The 25135-nt window shown below is 35.7% G+C and overlaps 1 protein-coding gene across 9 annotated transcripts in view; it reads right to left on the bottom strand.

Annotated features, from left to right (window-relative positions):
• The window catches only part of GULP1 (GULP PTB domain containing engulfment adaptor 1), a 210103-nt gene that overhangs the window by 112316 nt on the left and 72652 nt on the right, over positions 1 to 25135 (bottom strand). For all 9 annotated transcript variants that reach the window (XM_045295179.1, XM_045295183.1, XM_045295178.1 and 6 more), the window contains 2 exons: positions 13402 to 13476; positions 6901 to 6962 (listed from right to left, as the gene is read on the bottom strand). In XM_045295179.1, coding sequence (XP_045151114.1) covers positions 6901 to 6962; positions 13402 to 13429 — 90 coding nt within the window. In that variant the 5' untranslated portion in view covers positions 13430 to 13476. The remainder of the gene's footprint in view (positions 1 to 6900; positions 6963 to 13401; positions 13477 to 25135) is intronic.

Below are 25135 nucleotides of genomic sequence, written 5' to 3'. Positions count from 1 at the left end.
TTCATATCTCTGCCAAATCCCTGAGTGGTTTTGAATGATCCATAAAACATCTATTAACAGACAGAACAGAGCAATGTCCTTACATGGAGCAATTTCACATATGGTCAATCTCACACCGAGAAGGCATGCATATATATCTACTTTGTGTTTATTCACCTGCTGACTACATTAATCTTTTGAAATCTGAGAATAGCATATTGCAGAGAAAAGAAAATAGACATTGACAAGGGCACTCAATTTCTAGAACTAATTTTGCTACTATCTTACTATTTAAGCTTGAACAAATCAGTTAAACTCTCTGGCCTTCAACTTACTTGATCAAAAAGATGATATAGTTGAATATATAATTCCTAAAATCCTTTTTCAAATCTAAGTCTTTTAATCTATAACCCACTTTGTATTTATCAAAAAAGATATTATTCTTTAGTTCATATAAAATGTTATAGAAAAAATGAATATTTTGGTTTCTATGCAGGAATTTCCAGGGGCTATTATATATTCTTATCATGACATTCTCGTATGCAAAGTGATATTTTTACAATTACTATGGCAAATGAAATAATACTCAATGACATATGTAAGTTATTGGGGAAAATTTCGCATTAAAGTTAATCTTTGACAATTGGTGTCCTATTTTAGAGAGGCTGTTTAATTTAATTTTGTTATTGGTTGGCTTTAATCCTACGTTTTCTCAGGTAACTTGAATGTTATTTAAACCTGTATGGAAGCAGACTTCTGATTCATATTGACAGCATTTTCAGTTAATGGTCAAGTGCTTTAACTACTGAATCTCCAAGACTCAGTTTTTAAGCACACACCAACTACAAAGTGCAATTCAACAAAATCCCAGTTATTAGCATATTCTTATTTATTTCCATATTGTTTAGCCTGAAAACATGTACAGTTTACAATTTTATAAAAGACATAGAAGATAACATTTCAAAGCTCTGTAATTTCCTTTAAAATATATACAAGTATTGCTGTAGCACATAAAGGACTTTCCCAAATAGTTATAGATGCAGAATTATTATTATTATATATTTGGTAGCTTTTTTTAATGGGAATAAATCATTAATGTTGATTTCATGTTGGCTCTTCAGTTTTAAAATGGATGACTGGGTGTAAGCAGTAAATATTAACGTCATTAAAGATTAGTTGTAAAGCCTAAGAAAACTTTTTTACATACTCTCTATAAAATTTAATTTCAGTTAACATAATCCCTGTGCTTTGAGGTTGACTAAAAGCAATTCATTTGAGCAAATGAAATGGTTCATATGGAATGCAGTTGTGCCCTTTGTGTGTTCTGGCATCTTCCCTGGTAACCACAATAAGTAAAATAGCAAATGTTTATGTGTCCTGGGATAGCAAGCCTGCTGTACTGAATCTTGTTAATTCGGTGTTCCAGAGGAGTGCAGAATAAAACTGCTCCACAGGGTCTTCCAAGCTGTGACCTTTTGGAAGTAGAGCAGTGGGTCTGTATGTGAAGGTACTGTGGGTGTTTTTGAACTACTGGGAGTCCAGTAAGTACTGGAACTTTTTTTTTTAATATAAACCATTTTCTTGAGACATAATCCAACACCCTACAATTCAGCAGTTTAAGCATATCAAGAAGAGTTGTACGATCATTACCACAATCAATTTCAGAACATTTTCTACTTTCTTGAACTCTTTGTTATTTAGCATCCCATTGCCCCCTAACCTCCCCCTGCCGTGCCCCCAGGCACCATTAATCCAGTTACTGTTTCTATAGATTCTTCCACCCTGGATTTCATATACCAAAAACATACAAAAATACAAAACAGTCACAAACCTAATATGAGCAATATAAAATAAAGGGGAGGAAAAACAAAAAATATAGAGTTGGAAAGAAAACAGAAAATACCATAAATCAGAACAACTTTGAATGGAAACAAAAGGAAATCAAATGATGAGGTGCTAGATTTTAACCTACTTGTATCTGTCATAATCTACTTTCAAATGTGTTCTGTATGGTAGCAAGGCTATTTACTTCTCTGGTCTGTGTTCAGAGGAGATTTACCAGAGGCTTCACCTAAATGTATGCCTCCACTTTCTTTTAAACAGCTATAACTTTCAGATGTGTCAAAAAGAGATCAAATCAGATATTATGTTTGAATCTCCTATAATCGTCTCCACAGTGCTCTCTGATAACCAGGCTATTTATATCCCTTGACTATGGTCAGAGGGAAATCACTAGAGGTTTAATCAATGTGCAGATCCTGCAAATGGATTTTGGGCTTCCACTGTCATCCATAGCCTTCTGAAAACTAGGAGTTCTCAATCAAAGCTCTGATAGCAATCCCTTCTTCAGATTTTGGATTTTATTATTTACAATCCTTGAATCATTCAGGCTGGTGTGCTTCTTCTACATGCACTTAGTTGAGGCCTTACTTAGAAGGCTGCTTGTTTGATGATAAGCCTTTAAGACCCAGAAGCTATTCTTTCTGGTAGCTGGGCACCATCTAGTTTCTTCACCACATTTTACTGTAGCACCCCTATCTTCAGTGATCTCATTGTGAGGATGAGCATCTAGCAGGTTCATGTCATAAGCACTACTTGTTCTTACATTGGGGCTAGAATTAAATGTGAGCCCCAAATCCATTCATTTATCTATGATTTGATATGCCTCTGGTTCACCTTAGAGACATCGTTGTCATTTTACGTTAATCATTCTTTTGATAGTGTCATGAATTGAGCCAATGGTAAAGAATTGAAAACATAGTTGAGAAAAGAGGATTGTGTAAGTATAGGCTGGCTACAAACTCCAATACATAAATTATTGACATGTACAGATTAAATTCTTTAGGCCTGGGCATTATTTACATAAATAATGGGTGTTAGAATTAAGGCAAAACTTTCAATAACATTCATTGACAGTGGCAGGTCTATCAGATTAATATATATATTAATTAAGCTAAAAGGGCATTGAAGTAGCAAGTATATGATAGTCCAACCAAGGCATCAACTCAATGGCAGTGAGTGTTTTTTTTTTTTGTAAGATCATGGCCTTCATGTATTAAGATCTCAATTTGAATGGATGTATTCATATATACATATATGAACTCTTTGAAGGTGCACCACCTTCAGAAGAATAAACCTAGATGGCAGACATGCCAAGAAATAATAACTTTATGTTTTAATACTATATTTAATAAAGGCTTCTATGATTTTTATATCAATACTTTTTTTACATTCCTTTATGTTTGTGTATATAGACAAGAGGATGATTTAAAAAAATTCTTGGAAAAATGTAACTACAAAATGATAAAATTTTGCCACTAACAATTGAAAGCACATGTGATCTGTATGTATGTATGTATGTATGTATCCATCTATCTTATCTATGTACACACAACTCAAATCAAACTCACTGTCATCAAGAGTCAATTATGACTCACAACAATAGAATAAAATTACTTCTGCAGACTTCCAAAGCAGTAAATCTTTATAGGATCAGAAAGCCTCAACTTCCTCCCTTGGAGCATCTGGTGGGTTTAAACTGCTGACCTGCTGAACAGTTAGCAGCCCAATGTTTTTATTATACCATCATATATATATGCCACTCTTATCATAGCCATTCAACTTTTGGAGGATCCCTAACTGATACAGGATTTTAGCATCACCAGTTCTTTATACTTCAGGCCAACTCTTGTCATATCCAGTTTGTACTTTATATCTTGGAGACTCTTGCTTCCCCAAACTAGCATCTTGAAGTTTTACCCTACTCTTGTTTAAATGTGTAAATTCTTCCTTGCCCTTACTTTCATATATAGGAACGAATCACTTTTCTTTGAATTTCCACAGCTTTCTTTGCCATTAAATATATTTTGAATATTTGTATTGCTTTCTATAATTTTCCCTAAAAATGAGACTACAAGTATGTCTTACAGAACTCTGGATGTTCTGCAATGTTCAGAGAAGCCATTTACTTTTTACTGAATGAATAGTCAAGTTATATTTACATACAGAAAAAGAAGTCAAAATCTGAAGCTAACTAGGGCTCAATTTTTATTTGTGCCTATTTTACTCGATTAGTGACAGTAGGTAAATTACTTAGTCTTTCAGAGTTCCAATCTATAAAATGGCAATACCAATATTTACAATACTAGGTCTTGGCAAAAACTCATGAGATAATATAAAATACACCAACACGATACCTGACATGTATTGCCCTTCAAAGAAATGGAACTATTTTATAATTACCAAGGCAATATTATTAGACAATAGTTCATCAAATATATATGTGACATATTCTATAAGAGAGAGATTTTGATATGTCCTGTAGGGTAAAAATGCTGAATTAAAAATAACATTTACTGAGTAGTTATTCTATTTCAGACCTACCTTTATGCACACCATTTAACTGTTTTATTTATATCACAACTGTATTGGAAAAACACAATCATTATCCCAATTAATTGATGAAAATGTTAAATGTAAAAAGACTAAGAATTCTAAGAAAGAAACATAGCTGCTAACTGTTGGGGTCAGTATATGAATGAAGGCAGTCCAGTTCCAGAGTCGACGTTTTTCCATTGTGTCAAGATAATCTAGTGCACATGGATTTAGTACTCAAGTGTAATTTCAGACATAAAAAATCCTCAAATATAACCTTCCTTTAAAGGCTGGATTTAAAAGTAACACACACACAAATTTAGAAAAAATAATAATATTGTACAAGTAGTTTTAATATTATTATTGGTATACATATGATATACATTTATTACTCAGAAGGCCATGTTAGAATGACAATACCTATTTGCCCATACACATTGCCCAAGTCTAAGATGTTTCTGTATGTTCTATATCATTTAACTTCTCCTAAGGTTATTATGCACGTGTGAATTAGCATAGGAAACTTTTCCAAATAAATAAACAGACCTCCATTTCTACTCATGGGATAACCCTAAATAGTGTTTCCGAGACTGCAGTGCTCTCTGGGAGCAGAGAGGCTCATCTTTCCCCTGCAGAGTGCTTTGGGGGTTTGAACAGTTGGCTCGTGGTTAGCAGTCCACTGCCTGACAACAAGAAAGGTATTTCTAACAGTAATGTCATCTTCAAATAGTTATCGAACAATTTTTCAATACTAGTTATTTTAGTTTCATATAAAAATGAATACACTTTGGTAGATTCATTTTAAAGATAAAATGATTGAAAATAACAAAAACTGAGTATGCATCTTAAAATACTAGTAGCTTTCTAGATTAAAATTCCTTACTTTGTATAGATTACCAGTGAGTAATATAAAGACTATCTTTGGAAGAGAGTCATATTGACTCAATTTCCTAATCCAGTTAATCAAACATTTCATGCAAGATTGTTGCAATCAAAACTCGAGCTAACGTTATAGAGCTTTCAAAAACATTCTTGTGATATTAAATGTATTAGCTTTACATAGCAAACATTTTGAAGCATTTTATTGGATGCACAGTAAGCAAAACGTGAACACACAGTTTTGCTTCACTCTGTAAATCTCACTGCTGAGCACCAGCTCTCAGAGAACTTCTAGATGCCCTTTTAAATACTTCTTCCTGCTGATTCTGACTTAGACCAGCATTCCTAAAGGTTTTCTTTGAAGCATATTAACTTCTTATTGAATCAATTCTTTTATGACTTCTAAAAAAATTGGTATGCTTAATCACATTATACCCCTAAGCGAAGTTTACTAATCCATCAGCCTTTATATTCTTTTATAAAAAATCATTTTAGCATTTTGTTTGCTGTCTCAAAAGTTAAGTCTATTAAGGTTGACTCACTCTCATATTGTCAACCCGATTATCTAATTCACTGCTCTTTTCCAAATGTAGAATTTGATTTTTCGGATTATGATTTTAGGTTTAGAGCTCGCTAACTACAAAGTAACAACTTTATTTTTTAAACTCTCTCTTCAGTTTCACTCATTTTTTTTTTCAGTTTTCCAATAACAACAGAAATCAGGTCTTTGAAGAACTATGAGTACAATGCTTCCATTTCTCCATTAATATGCAGTGACGTGAACTAAACAATTGCTCAAATGTTATTGTAGGTCCGTGTCCTGGAGTCAGTTCCAACTCACCATAACTCTATGCACACAGCAGATTAAACCCTACTCCTGCCCCGTCTTCAGTCTTTGCTCTATCTGAGTTTACTGTTGCAGTCACTGTGCCAATCCATCACAGTAAGGGTCTTTCTCACTCTGCTGGCTGTCTGTCCGCCAAGACACTTGGTGTGTTCTTCCGGCAGTCCATTGTGCAGTCCACATTCCTCAGCACCACCATCATTCCAAGAGATCCGTTTTTCAGTCTTCCTTCTTCAGTCTGCCTTCCACATATACGTATGAAGCTACTAAAAATATTATGTCTTGGACTTAGATTAGGCACACTAAAATATAAGTATGCCCTTTTTCTATGTTTTAATAGTTAAATGTTTATTTTGTTGTTGTTGTTGTTGTTAAAGTCTTTGATTATTCTGTTTCTTTTGATGCCTTATTTTGGATGATAACCAAATTCATCAAAGCCCCTGACCTCTGCTCCTTTCTGTCATTACTAGGTTAGTGCGTTTATATTTCGTCTGCCTAGTGTAAGGTTTAAATGTTTTTAGAGAACACTGAGAAGCTGTCTGTTTTGTTTCCTATAGGCAATGATAGTGCAAATTATTCTACAATAGTCAAAATCGTTCCCCAAAAAGTATATGCATGATATTAAAGAAACTACAAAGAAAGTTTTTGACCTAAAGAAAAAGTATTTGAAGAAAACAATCTTCCCATGCTACTTATGACGATATTACTTTTGTACAATAATACATTTTCAGGAAATGATAATATAGAAGAAAATTTTGTATGATATGTAATAAATTAGTAATATTACTACAATGAAATCAAACAATACTACATACTCATTTTACCTTTGCATTATAGGGAATGTAGTGTTTTGATAAAGCCTCAGGCGTATGCATCCATGTTTTGTCTGCAATGAAGAATACACAGTGTTAAATTACACATTGGGCCTAAGATCTGCTTTTTATGCATTAGCAGTTTAGGGAGTACAAAATACATAGAAGTAATTCTAATTCTAAGACTTTTCAGGTAAGTTGATAAGAAAAAATATAAAATATCAATGTTTCTGGTATAAATTTATTAAGATTCTCTCCATGATTTAAAGTCCCCAACTGTGCTTTTGAAAGGACTTCACAAATAGGACAGATAATATTCATTTCTGAAAAACAGAAATCTCAAACTCACTTCAATCAAGTAAACCTAACTCAGTTACTCTATAAGGCAGAGTAGAACCGCCCTATGAATTAAGAACATAAATTTTTACCAGATTAGAAAGTCTCATCTTTCTCTCACACAGTGGATGGCGGCTTCAAACCGGACTACCCAATGGTAAGCCACTATGGCTCCAGGGCTTTTAGGACATATAAAAATGACAGCTGAGCCTCAAATAAACAACCTATCAATGGTAATTAAAATCACACATCTTTTTTGGTTATGTACTCATAAATTACAGGTTACAGGTTCTTTTGTTGTTAATTCAGATCAACAAAAAGTATTCAGTTTTTTACTCGATGTAATTGATATTTTTTTTTGCAGATGGAATTAACTAGATATTAAAAGAAAATTTTAACCTTAAAATTATAATTAATAATTTTAGTTCTATAAAACTGAAATAACACAAACTTGTGTTTATTCATAAATCAATCTAACATTAGAAAAACTATTTTATTGATTTAGGCAAATTTGATGAAAGGCCTACTATTTCATGTAGTAATCTGGAATGTTTCTTAGATAATTGTTATAAACTGTCAGAGATGAAATTTAACATATGAACCTATAATTGTATTAAATATATTGGTAGAAAAGAAAAAAAATTCTCATTCAATTCTTGACTTCATTATAGTATCTTGTCAAGTGCTTAGTACGATGTGTAGAGAGAGTAAAGCAAAAAACAAATGTTTATAGATGTCAAGTAGACTTTTTTTTAGATGAAATGGCATGTTTGAAATAAGGCTAGAATCTTCAACTCTATTGTGATCCCTAATACAATTTTGATTTCAATCTTGAAATTTGTTTCTATCTTATTTTACAGGTATTTGCAAATTTAGAATAAAAATATAAACAGAAAAAAATCAAAGGCTGAATTGACCATCAAATACATTAGGTAAATGCTAAGATAAAAAATTAGTTTACTAACAAAGCTTTTTCAAAATTCAATTTGGAACATCTTAAAAATGATTTGGCAGAAATTAATTTGATATTAATTTGTTATTCCCCAACTGAAAAATATGTTGGCACAGAAAATGTGACTTATAGTCTTAGAATAACTTTTTTATTTTACAGTTTAATGAAAAATGTACTGAAAATTTTGAAATAAGAATTTTTATTTTTAAAAGAACTTTTTAGTAAAAAAATAGGTTGTTGCTATTTAATATACTGTATTTTTAGTGCATTCCTACTATATATATCTATATAGATGTAGATATATTGGAATTCAAGTGTAGTTGTTACACCTTGAGCTGAAATCTTCAAGGTCAGCAGTTCTAAACCACCAGCCGCTCTGTGGAAGAAAGGCTAGGAGCTTTCTACTCTCATTACGAGTTACAGACACAGAACTCAGAGGGACCGTTCTACTCTGTCCTATAGAGTCACTATGAGTTGGCACTGACTTGATGGCTGTGAGTTTTTGTTTGTTTGTTTGTTTGTTTACAACATGTATTTGGGATACAGATATTACATTCACAAGGTTTTGTGAAAAAATACATGAGAGAAATAAAACTCCCTTCTCATGACACCATTTAGTGCTGTTTCTGCCTATTAGAGTGGATATATATGCTAATCTTGGATGAAACAGTAAGAGGAGGTTCAAAAACAACATTGACATTGATAAATTAATTTATAAAATTTTTCCCTGTATGAATTTTATTGTTTATTTTTTCTATACTATATGATAATAAAATTCATGTGATATGATTAATTCAATAATAAGTATATTTTAACAAAAATGAAAAAAAAGGTTGTATTTTGATTGGGGCTATAAACTTGCTCCTATACTCTAGCGCAAAAAGTAAGTCACAATAAAAACACCAAAAATCAGCCTTAAGGAACAGGTATCCAATTTCACTTTTTACCCTTTAATCCAACTTTCTCTTGTCGCTCTTTCCAATATATATATATAAATTCTTAGGAAGACATGGAGTCTGATTTAAGTCTGAATATAACACTTTATAGCAATCCTGAGGCAGGGAGATAATTGCTTTCTCCTGAAAGTTGCTATTACTTGAAAGCTGATAATACTGCTATTAGTGACCTAGAAAAAGAGTGGCTACACACAGATGTCTCCGATGAAGGGACTAAAATAACCACAAGATTAAATTGCAAGTGAATGAACTATAGTTTCTCAATAATGAGAATAAGCATCCATTCTATATTATTGAGTGCTGATGTTGTAGTGGCTGTTCATTGCCCAATGAACAGAGAGAGTTCTCTAACAGAGAGAGTACACTTAAAATACCTTAAGGCTTTATAATCCTTCAGAAGGATTCGCAAAATATATCTTTGTACTTATCTTAATTTATAATTCTGCAAAGGGAAAGAAAGCAAAAGAATAAGACTCTTAACTAATTCATACAGATGGGGTTGAAACTTGATGGGAGAATAAAACTGGTCATCTTTGGTCACAATCAAGTGCTCACAACAGCAGTTAGATATTAAACTCATGCAAAAACAGGATTGTAGGCATTCTACAGTTTGTCTCTTTTCCTTGAAAATAAATTAGAATCACTAGTTCACTATTCAACACCCACATGAAATGCCAACATCTCAAATTACTTCTAGAGTCAAACTACTCTGACTGCTGGGTCAATAGACTTTCATTTTCAAAGTGCATTTAGATTAAGAGCTCATCAAGAGAGAGCAGTGATTTCATTATTGTGATATCACCAGGGTTTAACATAGTGAAAACATCTCCACTTAGGATATCAAATCTAAAACTAAGCATCAAGTGATAGAACTTTATTTAAATAAAATTTTCATAAAAATTAAAATAATATGTACATATATTTTTTAGTTCTTTACATGATGATATCTACTCATCAATGTGTCAACAGATGAGGTAAAGGAGAGAGTGCAATTAGTTTAACTGCTCAATCACATTGATTTACATGCTACGTTTCAGGCTCCTTTATTCAACAATTTTTAAAATGAAATGAGTAGAATATAAGATTTTTAAAATTCAGTGAGTAAACTAGTCTAGTCAAAGAAGGTACAAAATAAATATATTCATTATAATTTAATCTATGATTTCATGATTTTGGATTAATTTTTATGTAAGTATTATAATAGTTCTAAAGAATGCAATGCTGAGACATTCCATACTTTTTAGAATCTATAAGCAACTCTAATATATGAGAGCATATGCAAACAAGGTCAGTGTAGTATCTGCTAATGTGGTTAAAAAAGATCAAATTACCAACTGGAGACTTAATCCAAAGAGGGAGGGAAAAAAACAACTCGTGCTTAAGGTGCTTAGGTTGACGTTGATTACTTCTTTTCCCTTGGCTTCTGAAGCTCTAGGTCATTTAATAAAATTGCACATGGTCACTAAGTTAATTGGATATTTAATAAAAATTAGGTAAACTTTTAATAATAAAAGATCACCTTGCTGTTTAGAATGCCATACACAGTGCATGTTGCCAATTAACAGAAATATGAGTTTAATTATATATTCTTTAAGGGTTTAACTACAGACCATATTATCAATGTATATGAAATCCTCTTGTAAAATTAAAGCTTTCCATTTTAAATTAAAGTTAAAACAAAAAGTGCTATTGGTTGAAGCCAGAGGCAGAAGCACAAATGTTTTTCTTTTTAACAACCTCAGTCAATGAAAATTAAGATTGACTCATGAAATCAAGGTATTCCATTTAATATCAACTTCTTACTTGAATTACAGTACTGATTAATAACTTTGCATATGCATAAGCATTAAACTTTAAATATACATTTTAAATGAAAAGAAATTTCAAGTGAATGAAGCATGCAAAAAATAATAGGGGATTCTGCTTCTCAGTTCTCCAAATCAGTCTAATTTTCCCAATGATTGTACTCTGCTGTGCTCAGATGTCATATATATTTGCCTTTATACCTGCTATTTTCTTGAATTACTATCCAACTCTGGGTATTTCTTAACAAAATGCCACTCAACATGTATCAAACAAATAATAAATTAGAAATGTGGAATTTAAACATTAAAACCATGGGAAAGAGAATTCCATATTTTAAAAAGGAGACGGCCCATAAGATTTTAAAATAAGATAGTTTGATTTAGTTTTTAATACTTTTTAAATTTTAATAGCTATAACTCAATAGATATTTAAAAGTACTTCTACACGCTGTTACGGAAAAGGAAATAAAAAAGAAATACCACTTTTGGCATATGTTTTAAATAAGACACTAGCTAATAGCATCAATAACTGGCATTTTAGAATATCTTTCTTTAGTAAAATGAGTATACAACTTGAACAATGTCTTAAAGATTTTCCTAAACTGATACTGTGAACTTTAATCATCAGTACCCCTTCCAAATGTTTGAACTTCTGTCAATTCAAAGATTAAATATCCTTAGTAGGAAATTATTAATCAATATTGTAATTTAAGTAAGAAGTTGATACTAAATGCTATATGTTAATTTCATTAACCAATTTTGTCTCATTGAGTGAGGTTTTAACGAGAAAGACTTATTAGAGCTTCTGCTTCAAACAATAGCACCTTTTGTTTGAGTAGTTTTAAAATCTGTTTCATGGTTTGGTTTGGGATTTTTTCCCCATTAAATCAAAGACCTTATCATGCATGCCAATTTGTTTTTTCTAAACTGAGTAACACAATATTGAAGGGTAATGATGATTACGACACCAAGGGAATCTTCGCTCTTCTTCCTGTAGCATGGCTCCGAGTCAGGGCATCATCCCAGTCTTTCTCAGCGAGGCCTGTGCCAGTGTGCCAACAATTGCATGCAGAGAATACTCTATTTCCTGGCTCTTGAATGTTTGCTACCCATGTACTAGAGAAGGCACTAGAGTCTTTGATAGTCACATTGTTGACATTATTTTCAGCCATTTTCAGCACACACCGATCTTTAGGTATAACTTTGAAATACGATTACTATAGGAATAACAAAGGTATTTAGATTTTCTAGACTGTTTGGCCACATCAGCAAAGATTTATCCCATTCAGGTCATTCGAATTAATTCTACTTTGAGGAGACAGCACTTCTCTGATCATACTTGGACTGCTTTTTAACTTATGGGGCTAATGTCTCAGCCCTACATCAGATAGTATTCTCCTTTCTCTCATAAGCTTCTCACTAGCCAGTCTTTGTTGTTATTGTTGATTTTCTTTGGCAAGCTACAATATCTAATACAGTCATGGAGTTACTAACATTCAAAATTGAGTAAAAATGTAGCAACATTTTTTGTTTTTTTAATTACTAATTAAGTTTACAGGGCTGAACATGACAGAACTTGTAATTCTTCCATACATGTGGGCAATTCAATTACACAGGTTATCTCTTCCTGCTTTAAGTCATCTACTAACTTGATTAGCATTGTTTAGGCCTTTTCTTTGGCAGCATATGAAACAGAGAACCCTGTGCCCAATCTAGAGATCTTTCCAGAATGACAGATATATTATTTTGACTCCAAGTTAGAAAGAAAAGAAGGAAAAAATGAATTTGTTTCTACTAGTCTATCAAGTATCTTATCAATGCACTGTTGTCTTGCCCCTTTAAAAAATACCATATAATTAGCTAACTCATTCCTCAATAGGTAATTTTGATATCCTATTTATATATTTCTGTTCAATCCCTACCTGAAGTTAATAATACATTTATTTTGGCCTCATTCTTGTCAATTCATCTCTCAGCAATACCCAGTAGTATTCAATGAAACACAAAACATGCACACACTTGTCGTGCACATGTTCATACATTTTTACCACTATTAATTTAAGGTCTGAAGAATTTAATATTATGTGGCTATATAAGGGTGAAACTGAAACTAGACCTCAGATCACTTAATTCTTTACTATTTCACAAAATCATTAAAAAAATGTCTTGAGTATATATATTGCCACCTTAGCACTGTGTATTAAGTGTGTTAATAGAAAATTACCCTTCTAAGTCACTCACACATTTATTTTTTTTTAACTGGGGAGTTAAATAAGTCATTCTTTCATTCGGCTGCTAACAAAAAAGGTCAATTAGAAATGTTTCCAGATTTGTGTTTCTCTATTCTAACTTCACTTCTGAGAAATCTGGTTTGATAGTTGGAAAAACTGATTACTTAAGATCTTTGCTTGGCTTTCTGAATAATACTGAATTACCTCCAGGTCCTTTAAACGAGCACACTTACCTTTCTTCCTGCTAAAAGCACGGTTCATGGTGAGGATCAGCCAAAATAATGTAAGAGTCAGTCACACTTTAAATCCTATAAAAATAACAAAACAGATATATTTTTAATAAATGATGAATTATTAAGCTAGGGAAATTCAAACATGAAGCTTTTAAAATGTTTTATTAAATATTTACAAACAACATACTAAACTGTTCCAAAGGATAGTAGATCAGAGAAAACACAAATAACCAATATTATGAAGAGTACAAACATATTAAATATCAAAAGAAATTCCTCCAAAGTTGTGTCTTTTCCCCTATGATCTGCCCATCAATAATTGTATGGATCTGAAATTTTAAACTCAAAAAAACTCACCACCATCAATTCCAATTCATAGTAACTCTAAAGGAGAGTGTAGAACTAACTGCTCCTATGGGTGTCTGAGACTATAAAGCTACTTCTTCCTAAGTTTAATGATAAGGTATTATACACTTTTATGCTGTCATTAGCAGCTATGCTAAACTGAATATTTCATTTGTGGCTTTTAGGAGAAAATTACTCTTCTAAGTCACTCACACACACTTTCTTTAAAAACTGGGGAGTTACATAGAATGCAAGTCATAGAGGCAGGTGGTACAGGAGGGACAGTGGGGAGGGACCTACTGCTTAGGGCTGCTATGGAGATCAGATGACCTAGGGAAGCACTTGGCACCGTTTTCTTTTCCTGATAGATGTACCATGAAATCCAAAGCTGCTGACCTCGTGCTCTATTCCCTGCAGGCATCGGGCACTGGTCCCCTCAGCATCCATCCTAAGCTTTGCTCTGAGGTAAGAGCTGTACTTCAAAACACAGAGTTTTCGCTAAAGAACTCCACGGGCTATGAGGTGACTATCCACCTGAGACGTTTCCATTTCAGTCTACCAAATGTCTTCATGCCAGAATGTAAAACAATAATCAAAGATTTCACGAGCGTTTCCTCAGACACTCAGAGAATAGTCATATTAAGATTCCAGTTAAACATTAAAATTAAACATAAACATGAATTGCATTGTCATCTATATTTAGAGGCAATGAAAATGTTTATCTTAATGGACTGTTGAAATTGGTTGTTTTTGTTTTTTTCTTCTCTAACAGTAAAACATCATTCAGGGATTGATAGCAAGATAGTATCTCACTGCTAATTAATCTTCTATAAAGGCTAGCACTACAGGTATATTTCAGAATAATTCTAAGCTACATTTAGAATTAAAAATATTGCTATTCTTTCAAATGCTTACATTTTCTCACTTACTAGCTTAAAATCAATCACATAAAATAAAACTTTTGAATGACCCGCCCCCTTAATAACCCAGAGGCCTTCCTCAGTAAAAATCAAAGGAAATCTATGTACTTAGTATGAGAGCCATAATATATTGAACTCTTCAGAGTTCAAGAGGGTAATAAGACCCCCTCTCTCTTGTGCTGCCCACTGTTGCCCCAAAGTCCCAGAACTTGTAAAGGGATCTTTGATCAATCTCACTCCAATACTCAAAACCTCCACAATAATGGTTTCTCCTGAGAAACCATAATGCCAGTCATCATCAACCAGAGTGTCAGACTCGTCTACTCCCCAAGACAAATCCTTAAAACTGTATACATTGATACTACTATGTTCTAGCTGTCACGCATTCATCTCAACACATTATTATCTTCATATCCAGCCTTAATTTCTTGGTCAATTTATACAGTCAATTAGTTTGCTTCTAGCCAGTTTTTCAGAGTCTTTGCTCCTGCTTGTTTCTTCTAAAACTTATTGCTTCCATTTTTTCTTAAGTATCCAGAGACAGTTTATCTCTGACTGAATAGCTGGGAATGACTGTCTTAGACACAAACTAACGCTCATAGGTTACTTTAAGTACCTTTAAATATTCCTGGAAATAGTACTATTTTTAGGTAGTCCATTATTCTTGCAGTCTTTTAAAACAGTTCCCAGCATTCATTGTGCATCACAATCATCTGGAGGGTTCGTTATGCCACTGGTTGCTGAATCTCATTCAGAAATTCTAGGTAAGGCCAGGGAATCTGCATTTCTAATACTGTCTCAGGTTATACTGGTGCTGTTAATTCAAGGAACACACTTGTAGATTTCTATTTAAACCTCCTCCTACTGCCGTGTCCCCTGAAGCTGTCCACACTGTGGACCAGGTCCTGAGTGAGGTGAGCCCAGTGCTGGCTCCTGGGGGCCGGCTCATCTCCCTGACCTCTGTGGCTTCCCGCTTTCAGAGTAGGCACTATGCCCAAACTCGTTATGGCTGGTCCCTGAGGCACGCAACCTAAGGCAGCGGTTGCCACTTCCACCTCTACTTCATGCACGAGGGTGGGGAGCCAAGTGTGGCTCAGATGGCCCTGGGAGCCAAGTCAAGCTCCTCGCACCCACTAGCCCCGCAACCTCAGCCTGCTTCCTCCAGGGCTCAGCTCATGCGGACTTCCCCAGTGCCATTCAGCTGCGAGGCCGAAGTCCTCACGCTCCCACCCTTGGCCTTCTTGCCCTGGGCTCCTCAGGGAGTGGGACTTCTGAGCTCAGGACCTGGGGTTGGGTCCAAGGTGCTCACAGCTCAAGGGCCTCATGCCTAACAGAAGACTTACTGCAAGCAAGCCCATGTAAACCAATACATCTCAGCTTAGGTTCGATCTCAAAAAAAAAACAAACAAACAAAAAATAAAAACACCTACTCCCCGAAATCAAATTTTCAACTTTCTCTTCCACCCTCTTTCTGATCATGGCCATGTTTAATTGAGAAAAATAAACAACAACAAAAGAATTTACACACACACCACATTGCTCAGACAACAAGTATTCACCTGGCACCAAGTACTTAACCCTGCATTAGATTTATTTTTCTATTTCTTATTGATAGACACACTAATAAGAATCCCATTTTCTTCTTTCCTTCAAATTACTTGAAAGAGCTGTTTCTATCTTTTGTTCTATATTTCTCTCTGACATTGCCTTTGGAAGGTACACAAATCAAGACTTTTGCTAGCACTCATTAAAACAACTCTTACCCAAGTATGAAATGGTGCTTGGTTTGCATGATTCAATAGTCTAATTTACATTCATGCCACTTAATGTCTCAGTAGCTGCAATGCAATAGATGGTTCAATGAAGCGCATTTAGCCCTAGCCTTCATTACTGCCACCAAGTGGCCTTTGTTTTCCTGATGGAGCTGGGGAGGAGGGTAAGGGGAAGACACAGATCGGATTATATGATTCTGCTGAGTGACAGTGAACAGGGTTAAATGCTTGTCATCTGCCGGGTATAAAGTGAATCATCTCAGAAATAGGTCGGTGGGGAGGACTTCATGACCAGGCAAAAGAACCAGGAGTGGGGAGCATTGTTAAGCTCTGAGATTCCTCCTGCACATTGAAATCCAGTGATTCACGAGACTTCTTTGACACCAGAGGAGCAGTGGAAACGCAGCAATAGCAGAACTAGATAGAAGCCAGAGCAAGAGATAGAGGAGCGGATCAACAAGCCCACAAAGCAAGGAATGCTGAATGCTTTGGGGCAGAAGACTGCCTTAGAGTGTAGGGTTCTTCAGGGCACTTAATTGAGGGGACTAGATTTTGTAGACTATTGGTATTGGAATGGAGTGTCTTTGGGCTGAGGCACACAGAGGAGTGGTCAGTCCTTTGGGCATTTATTGGCATCTATAGAAGAACTCTGTAGTGGTTCCAAAGCAGGGCCGAGGCCAGGCCAAGCAGGCTTCCGGCCAGAATGAGACTTGATTGTGAGGCTGCGAAGAAAATGCCCTGACGGAACAAACTGCATCCTTAGCATTTCTCTCCTGAATGATCACCCGTTAAATGCCCCAAGAAATCCCATAATTACATATGTGTTTGTGCATGCTTTCACAATTTGTATATATATATATTTTTTATATGTACCGCATATACTCAAGTATAAGCTAACCGGAATATCAGCCAAGGCACCTTAATTTTACCACAAAAACTGCATTAAAAATGTGCTGAAAAACTCAGCTTATACACGAGTGTATACAGTATATTATTGTACGTATACTACAGGCATGTGTTTAATTCTGTTCCTTGTATGTGTTGTAAATCTAGGCCTATGGTTAAAATCTCGCTTAGGAATGGTTGTTTTGTTATATTAATAAGAAAGGGCTGTGTAGGGTATTTTGCGCAATCTCTTTGAAGATAGAACGAGTGAGCAGAGAGAAAGATGGGGTCAAATGGATATCAGGACGTCAGGAAACCGCCACGGTCCCCGGAAAGACAAGCTGAAGAGCCCAGGACTTTCCCCCAGAGCCAACAAAGCAAGAGTGTCTCCCCGGTGCCAGTGCCTTCAAGTCAGACTTCTCATCTCCTACATTGTGAAGAATAACTTTCATTTTGTTAAAACCATCCATTCGAGTGGCACAGAGCTAAAACAACTATATACCATATTATTGAAATCTACAACCCACTTATATATAAAGTAGTTAAGAGTCTTCTCAGTATTGTACCCACATTTATATAAAGATAAAAAGACCACATCCAAACTCTACAGCTATAAACACACACACACACACACACACACAATCATCAGACTGTCAGTTTGTCATACTGTGGTCACCAAGTATGCTGCTATGACTCTGAAAACTGGTATTTCAAACGCAAGCAAGGAAACCTATTTCAGTGGAGCATCCAGACTAAAACAGACGAGGAACAAAGGTCGAGTGGTCTATTTCCAAAATTTAGACAATGAATAGTCTACATAACAACAGAACATTGTCCAACTCATTTGTTTGAGTTACTTCAAAAAGAGGCATCAGTTGCTAGATCCCTTTCATAAAGTGTGTGTAGAGAGCCAAGAGACCACAGAAATGCCTTTGGTGAAAAGAATGGCAGAGTAGCCATAATGGTTCAAATATGGTGGTGACTGTGAAGATGATGCTGGGTTGGACAACATCCTTTTCCGTGGACATAAGGTCACCATGAGTCAGAATTAATTTAACGGTAATTCGCTCTGTGTGTGTGTGTGTGTGTGTGTGTGTGTGTGTGTAACAAGTATATATGTTTCAAGTACATAATATGCTGCAGGAGGACACGGATGTTTTAACCTGTTTTGTTCACTGTTATATTCTCTCAGCACCTGAAATATTACTTGATAAGTATTTGTGGTATTGAAGAACTGAATGACTGTCAATCACAGGATTTTATTTGTATTTGTTTTCTACGTAATCTTATTCATATGACCTATTAGGCACCCTTCTTCCTTTTCTATACATATTAAAAAAAACAACCCACTGCGATGGACTGGAGTCGGACTCACTGCAACCCTGTAGAGTAGGGTGGAACTGTCCCTGTGGGTTTCTGACACTGTAATTCTTTACCATCTTTCCCCCATGGAGATGCTGGTGGTTTTGAACTCTTCACTTTGTGATTAGTAGCCCAATTGGTAATCACTATCCCATCAGGGATCCTTAAAAAATTTGTCGAGCTAAATCAGTTAGTGGTTAAAGTTTCTGGAAAAACAAAACATACTATAGCTCTATTTAACATGTAAACCACTGGACTCTGCAGGCTTTAACATTAAAATATTAACTCTAAAATCCATTTAGATTTAAAGCAGTGAGTTTAAAGTGTTTTCTTAGGGTACTTTCAAATTTATATAAAGATAAAAGGACAACATTAATTAGAATAAATAGATGATGTTCTAAATGTTAAATATTTTCTCTAATAATCATATGGATCCCACACGTCTTAGAATTATTAAATAAAAATCAGCAAATACCATGTGAAATTTAAATCCAAACTATATAACTATGTTGATCAAAACAATAAGATTATTTTAATATTCCCTTTTAATTTGAGGGCTATCATTGTCGAAATTATAGTTTATTAATCTTTACCATCCTACTCTCTATCAATTTTTTGCCAATAAAAGCACACCAATTAAGTTAATCTTCTGCAGCAAAGTAAAGGATTATTGCAGTGAAATTAGTGATATCTTTCTCCATATATTTCTACAAAAGAAGAATTAAAACAGTCAACTGAATTATAAATGTTATCGCTCAGCTACTGCTAAAGATACCATTTTGTAGACGTAGCTAATGCCATCACATTCCTGTGATTCGGCGTCTATTTAATTCTTTGCATTATATGTCAATGCTGACCTTGCACTGAGCAGTCTCTCATGTCACGACTGTGCTACCCAGGCTCTCTATAAACCAGGCAGAGAATCCACTTCAATAATGAAAATACCGAAATTATTCATATCATGTATATTTGAAATACAAATATTGTTTACAAAATTTTTCAGCTACTTTTTCGTAAAATAAAGCACTTGTCTTCAATTAGTGAGAAAATTTAGGGTCAAAGTATTAATATTTTACATTTTTCTAATTCATTTTTATAATGAACAGATGAATTTCAGTAATTTACAGGGCTTATGTCAGAATTGCTTATTAATGGGAAAACAAATCCCACGTCAAATGCTACTCTTGCTCCATCTAGCAACTACTTAAAAACTGAACTGAAAAGGATTAAAATATTTCCAAATAATGTAAATGAACCCTTAATACTATTTCTAGAAATGAAATATTATTCAGTACCCACTGAGGCAAAAGGCTCTATCTGTCACCAATTATCAACCATGAAAAAAGATGCTGGAAAATACAATTTATGATGAGGAAGAAAGCTCAATCGTGACTTCCGAAAGCTAAAAGAATTTTAGAAACTTCATTTTTCCTAGAAAAATGAGGTATAATAAAAATATTAAAATCTGTACTTTAAAAACTTTTGGATGTTTTTCTTTTATAATTCAGTAAACCAATTGTCAATTGTGAGACAATTTTAGACTCTGCATTACCTTATTCCAGTTGTTAATTATTTCTCTAAGCAGTAGATTACTGTTGCAACTTCATTCCAAACCAAACTCACTGCCATTTTCAAATCAATACTGATTCCTAGCAACCCTTTGGGCAGAATTGCACAGGGGTAGAACAGCCCCTGAGAGTTTGTTTCCAAGACCGTCACTCTTTCGGGAGTACAGACCTGGTTTTCTGAGGAGCAGCTGACGGCTTCTACTGCTACACTTGCTCCTAGTGCAACATGTAACCATGATGCTCATGACATGCCTTTCTTTTCTGCAGTGACTAAAGCTCAATTATTGGTATTTTTCTTTACCTTATCGATGTATGTTGCAAATGTTCTCAGCTTAACTTCCTCAATCGAAAGAAATCTTACAATATCCTTTATTTTAAGACTGAGATTTTCGGGTGATCATCATTTGTATATCAATATTAACTAACAAGCCAAGAAAGCTAGATGAGTTACATAGAATATGAATTTCTAATACTTTGCAATAACAACATTAATGTTCTCTGAAACTTTAATGTAAGATATAATAAAACCAAACTCACTGCCAATGAGTCAAATTCAACTTTTAGGGTAGGGAAGACTGCCCCTGTGGGTTTCCCAGACTGCTAATTGTTTATGGAAGTAGATGGTCTCATCTTTCTCCCATGGGGTGGCTGGTGGTGTCAAACTGCCAACTTTGTGGTTAGTAGCCTTCCTTCATTCTTTGCAATACTGACATATGTCTTATAGAATATACTCATAAAACATCCTTTGGATTTTTATCAGGAAAAAATTGATTCAATACTATATGCTAGCCGTCCTCAAACTGGGGCCCGTGAACCACATGCGGCCTGCCGAGGACATTTATCCGGCCCGCCAGGTGTTTTTGCCACGTTTGTTTTTTTACTTCAAAACATGATATGTGCAGTGTGCATAGGAACTTGTTAATAGTTTTTTTTAAACTATAGTCCGGTCCTCCAACGGGTCTGAGGGACAGTGAACTGGCCCCGTTTAAAAAGTTTGAGGACCCCTGCTCATTATACAAGGAGTGGGAGATTAAAAATAAAGATGTGTTTCTTTGTAAGAACATGACACTCAAAATTTTGTGGTTTAGATTAAAATTTACAGAACAAATTAATTTTCCATTTAACAATATGTACACACTATTTCCTGCCGTTGGTTGCAATTTCAACTATGTAACAACACTCTCTCCCTTCCTCCTTTTGCTGCACCACCCCCTCCCCGCTGCCCCTTCTTGCTCTTTCTGCATTTTGAGCTTTACTTTGTGGCAATCTGAGAGAGAACAGGTATGGAGCTGCGGGTATTGAGAGAAGTATTGTGAAAGAGAAAGTATAAGTTCTAACTCATAGCATCCCAGCAGCAACAACAACAACAAAACACACAGCCATTCATCACAATCTTTGCTATGGATGAGCCCATTGTTAGAGTCACTGTGTTAATCTATCTCTTTGTGGGTCTTTCGCTTTTTTGGCTGACCCTCTAGTTTCCCAAGCATATAGCCATACTCCAAGGATTTGTCTCCCGTGATAACATGAGATGAATTCTAGCCAAATTTAATGGTAAAGAGTGTTTTGGCTGAACTTCTTCCTCTGGCAGCTCAAAGTTATATCAAGATTCATTTCAGCAGAGGATTGCTCATGCAAAAATCATCCTCTGGGTTTCTGTATTCCTTGCCCAACCTTCACAAACATAGCAGTGCTCATGGTTCGGGAGCATATGCCATCTCCTGCCCTTGTGGACACTGACCAATTCTTTCTGTTAGTGTACTCCTTCTATTGTCCTTTTAGATTTCAATATTGTGTGTTATTCAATAGCTTATTTACATTTCAGCTCTACACTTGAATTGGTTAATCTCTTCATTTAACCTGAGAAAGCCAACAATGTGCTTCAGTTTTGGTTTTCTAACTCCAGGTCTTTGTGCATTTCTGTATGATAGCTTGTCTTCTGAAGCTGCTCTTTGAAATCCTCTGTTCAGCTCTTCACTTACTATTTCCTCTGCTCACTTTAGCTCCTCTATGTTGAAGAGCAAGTTTCAGAGTCTTAGGGCTGTGGAAAAGTACCTAGAGAGTAATAACAGTACTTTAATGTAAAATAATGAACATACAGCAAATAAATTAAGCAAAGAACCAGGGCAGCAAAAGAAGCAAAGCAATGAAGTCCCCAGGAATACCAAAATTAGACTTTGGGGACAGAACATTGCACCCCATCAGACTCCACTGGAAAACACTCTGAAAGGTCAACAAACAGACCTGGAACTATTTATAGGCTTTTCCTTTTTTGCCATTGGTTTTGTTGGCATTGTTATTTTGTTTTGTTTTGTCTTCCTTTGTTGTATTGTTTGGCTTTGTCTTGTTTTTGTGCTAACTATTGTTTCTGCATGTCTATCTACATAAGTTAGGCAGGATAAACAATTTGGAGGAAAAAACAATGGATTGATAGTTCCAGGAAGACACAGGAAAGGGGTGGGGGGGTGGGGGGGCAGCAACCAAATCAGGGACAAAAAGAACAAGTGATCTAAAATCGATGAAGTGAAGGGCTTAGGATGCTTAGTGGGGCTTAATCACGGGTGTAACTGAGAGGAATGACTGAAACCCAAATGAAGGCAAACATGATAGTGGGACAAGAGGAAAGTAAAAGGAAATAGAGGAAAGAACTAGGAGGCAAAGCACATTTATAGAGGTCTAAATACAGGCAACGATACAGAAATAGATATATGTACTTATATTTATATGTTAAGTATTAAGGAAGCAGATGGACATTGGAACTTGACTCAAGTACTCTCTCAAAATCTGGCTTTCTGTGATGCTCACCTTGCAGACACCATTGCTGAAGACAAAATGGATGCATAAGCAAATATGTTTAAGAAAGCAGAAGGTGCCTGATTATCAAAAGATAATCTGCAGTCTTAAAGGCTTGAAGATGAACAAGCTGACAGGCAACAAAGCCCACATGGAAGAAGCACACCAGCCTGTGTGATCACAAGGTGTCAATGGGATCATGTATCAGGAATCAGACCCAGAACAAAAAAATCCTATCAATATAAATGAGGGGGTGAGCAGAGTGGAGATCCAAAGCCCATCTGTAGACAACCAGATATTCCCTCACAGACGGGTCACACGGAGGAGATGAGCCAGTCAAGGTGCAGTATACCACTGATGAAACATACAACTTTCCTCTAGTTCAGTGGTTCTCAACCTTCCTAATGCTGTGACCCTTTAATACAGGTCCTCATTTTGTGGTAAACACCCCAATCATAAAATTATTTTGATTGCTACTTCATAACTGTAATTTTGCTACTGTTATGAATCAGGCAACCCCTATGAAAAGATCGTTCAACCCCCAGGAGGTTGCGACCCACAGATTGAGAACCGTTGCTCTAGTTCTTTAATGCTTCATCTTGCTCACTATCGTGACCTCAATTCTACCTTACAAATCTGACTAGACCAGAGCATGTGCACTGCTACAGATAAGAGCTCAAAACACAGGGAATCCAGGACAGAAAAACCCCTCAGGATCAATAATGAGAGTAGATACCAGAAAGAGGAAGGTGGGATAGAACGGGGGACTCGATCACAATGATATACATATAACCCCTTCCTAAGGGGGTGGACAACAGAAAAGTGAGTGAAAGGAAACAGCGGTTGGTGTAAGACATGGGGGGGATGGGGAATTTATAAATTATCGAGGGTTCATGAGAGAGGGAGAGTAGGGGAGGAGGGAAATGAGGAGCTGATATCAAGAGCTCAAATAGAAAATGTCTTGACAATGATGATGAAAACATATGTACAAATGTGCTTGTAATGGATGTATGTATGTATGAATTGTGATAAGAGCTGTAAGGGCCGCCATAAAAATTATACAAAGCCAGAAGAGAGAACAACGGGATAACAGATCAGGGGAACATGGGAGTAGGGCAGGGGGGGAGGAAGGAAGTGCGTGTTAACAAGCACAGGGACAAGGGAACAACAAGTGATCCGAAATCAATGTCAAGGAGGGTGTGGGAGGCCTTGCAGGGCTGGATCAAGGGCAATGTAACCAAGAGGAATACCTAAAACCCAAATGAAGGCATAACATGATAGGCAGACAAGAGGAAAGTACAAAGAAACAGAGGAAACATCTAGGAGGCAAAGGGTACCTCATAGAGATGTAAATACAGGCATATAAAAATGTAAACATATTTATATATGATGAGAGGAAAATAGATCTATGTACATATATTTATAAGTTGAGTATTAAGAAAACAGATGGACAGTGGACACCTACACAAGTACTGCCCCAACACAAGAACACTTTGTTCTAACAATTTGGCAGTCTGAGATGCTCACCTGCCTGGCATGATCGCTGAAGACAATGGGTGCACAAGAAAATGTGGTGAAGAAAGCGGATGATGCTTGGCTACCAAAAGATATAACACCTGAAGTCACTGAAGACAATGGGTGCACAAGCAAGTGTGAAGAAAGCTGATGGTGCCCAGCTAAGAAAAGATATAGCACCTGAAGCCTTAAAGACCTGAAGATAAACAAGCACCATCTAGCTGAGAGACAACAAAACCCACACGGAAGATGCACACCAGCCTGCCCCTACTCGATCACTGAGGACAAAGGGGGTGCATTAGCAACAGTGGTGAAGAAAGCAGATGGTGCCCGGCTATCAAATGATACAGGATCGGGGGTCTTAAAGGCCTTGAAGACAAACAGGCGGTCATCTAGCTAAGAAACAACAGAACCCACAAGGAAGAAGCACACCAGCCTACCCCGACACGAATGCTGAAGTCAAAGTGGGTACATAAGCAAATGCGATGAAGAAAGCTGATGGTGCCAAGCTGTCAAATTACACAAAATCTGGGGTCCCACATGCTGGAAGATAAACAAGGGGCCATCTAACTGA

The sequence above is a fragment of the Echinops telfairi genome, unplaced genomic scaffold (assembly GCF_000313985.2).
Source record: "Echinops telfairi isolate 266 unplaced genomic scaffold, ASM31398v2 ScPeMD7_3;HRSCAF=10, whole genome shotgun sequence".
NCBI lineage: Eukaryota > Metazoa > Chordata > Mammalia > Afrosoricida > Tenrecidae > Echinops > Echinops telfairi.
Note: the sequence above shows the minus strand (reverse complement) of the source record. Positions and strands in the feature narration are given on the sequence as shown.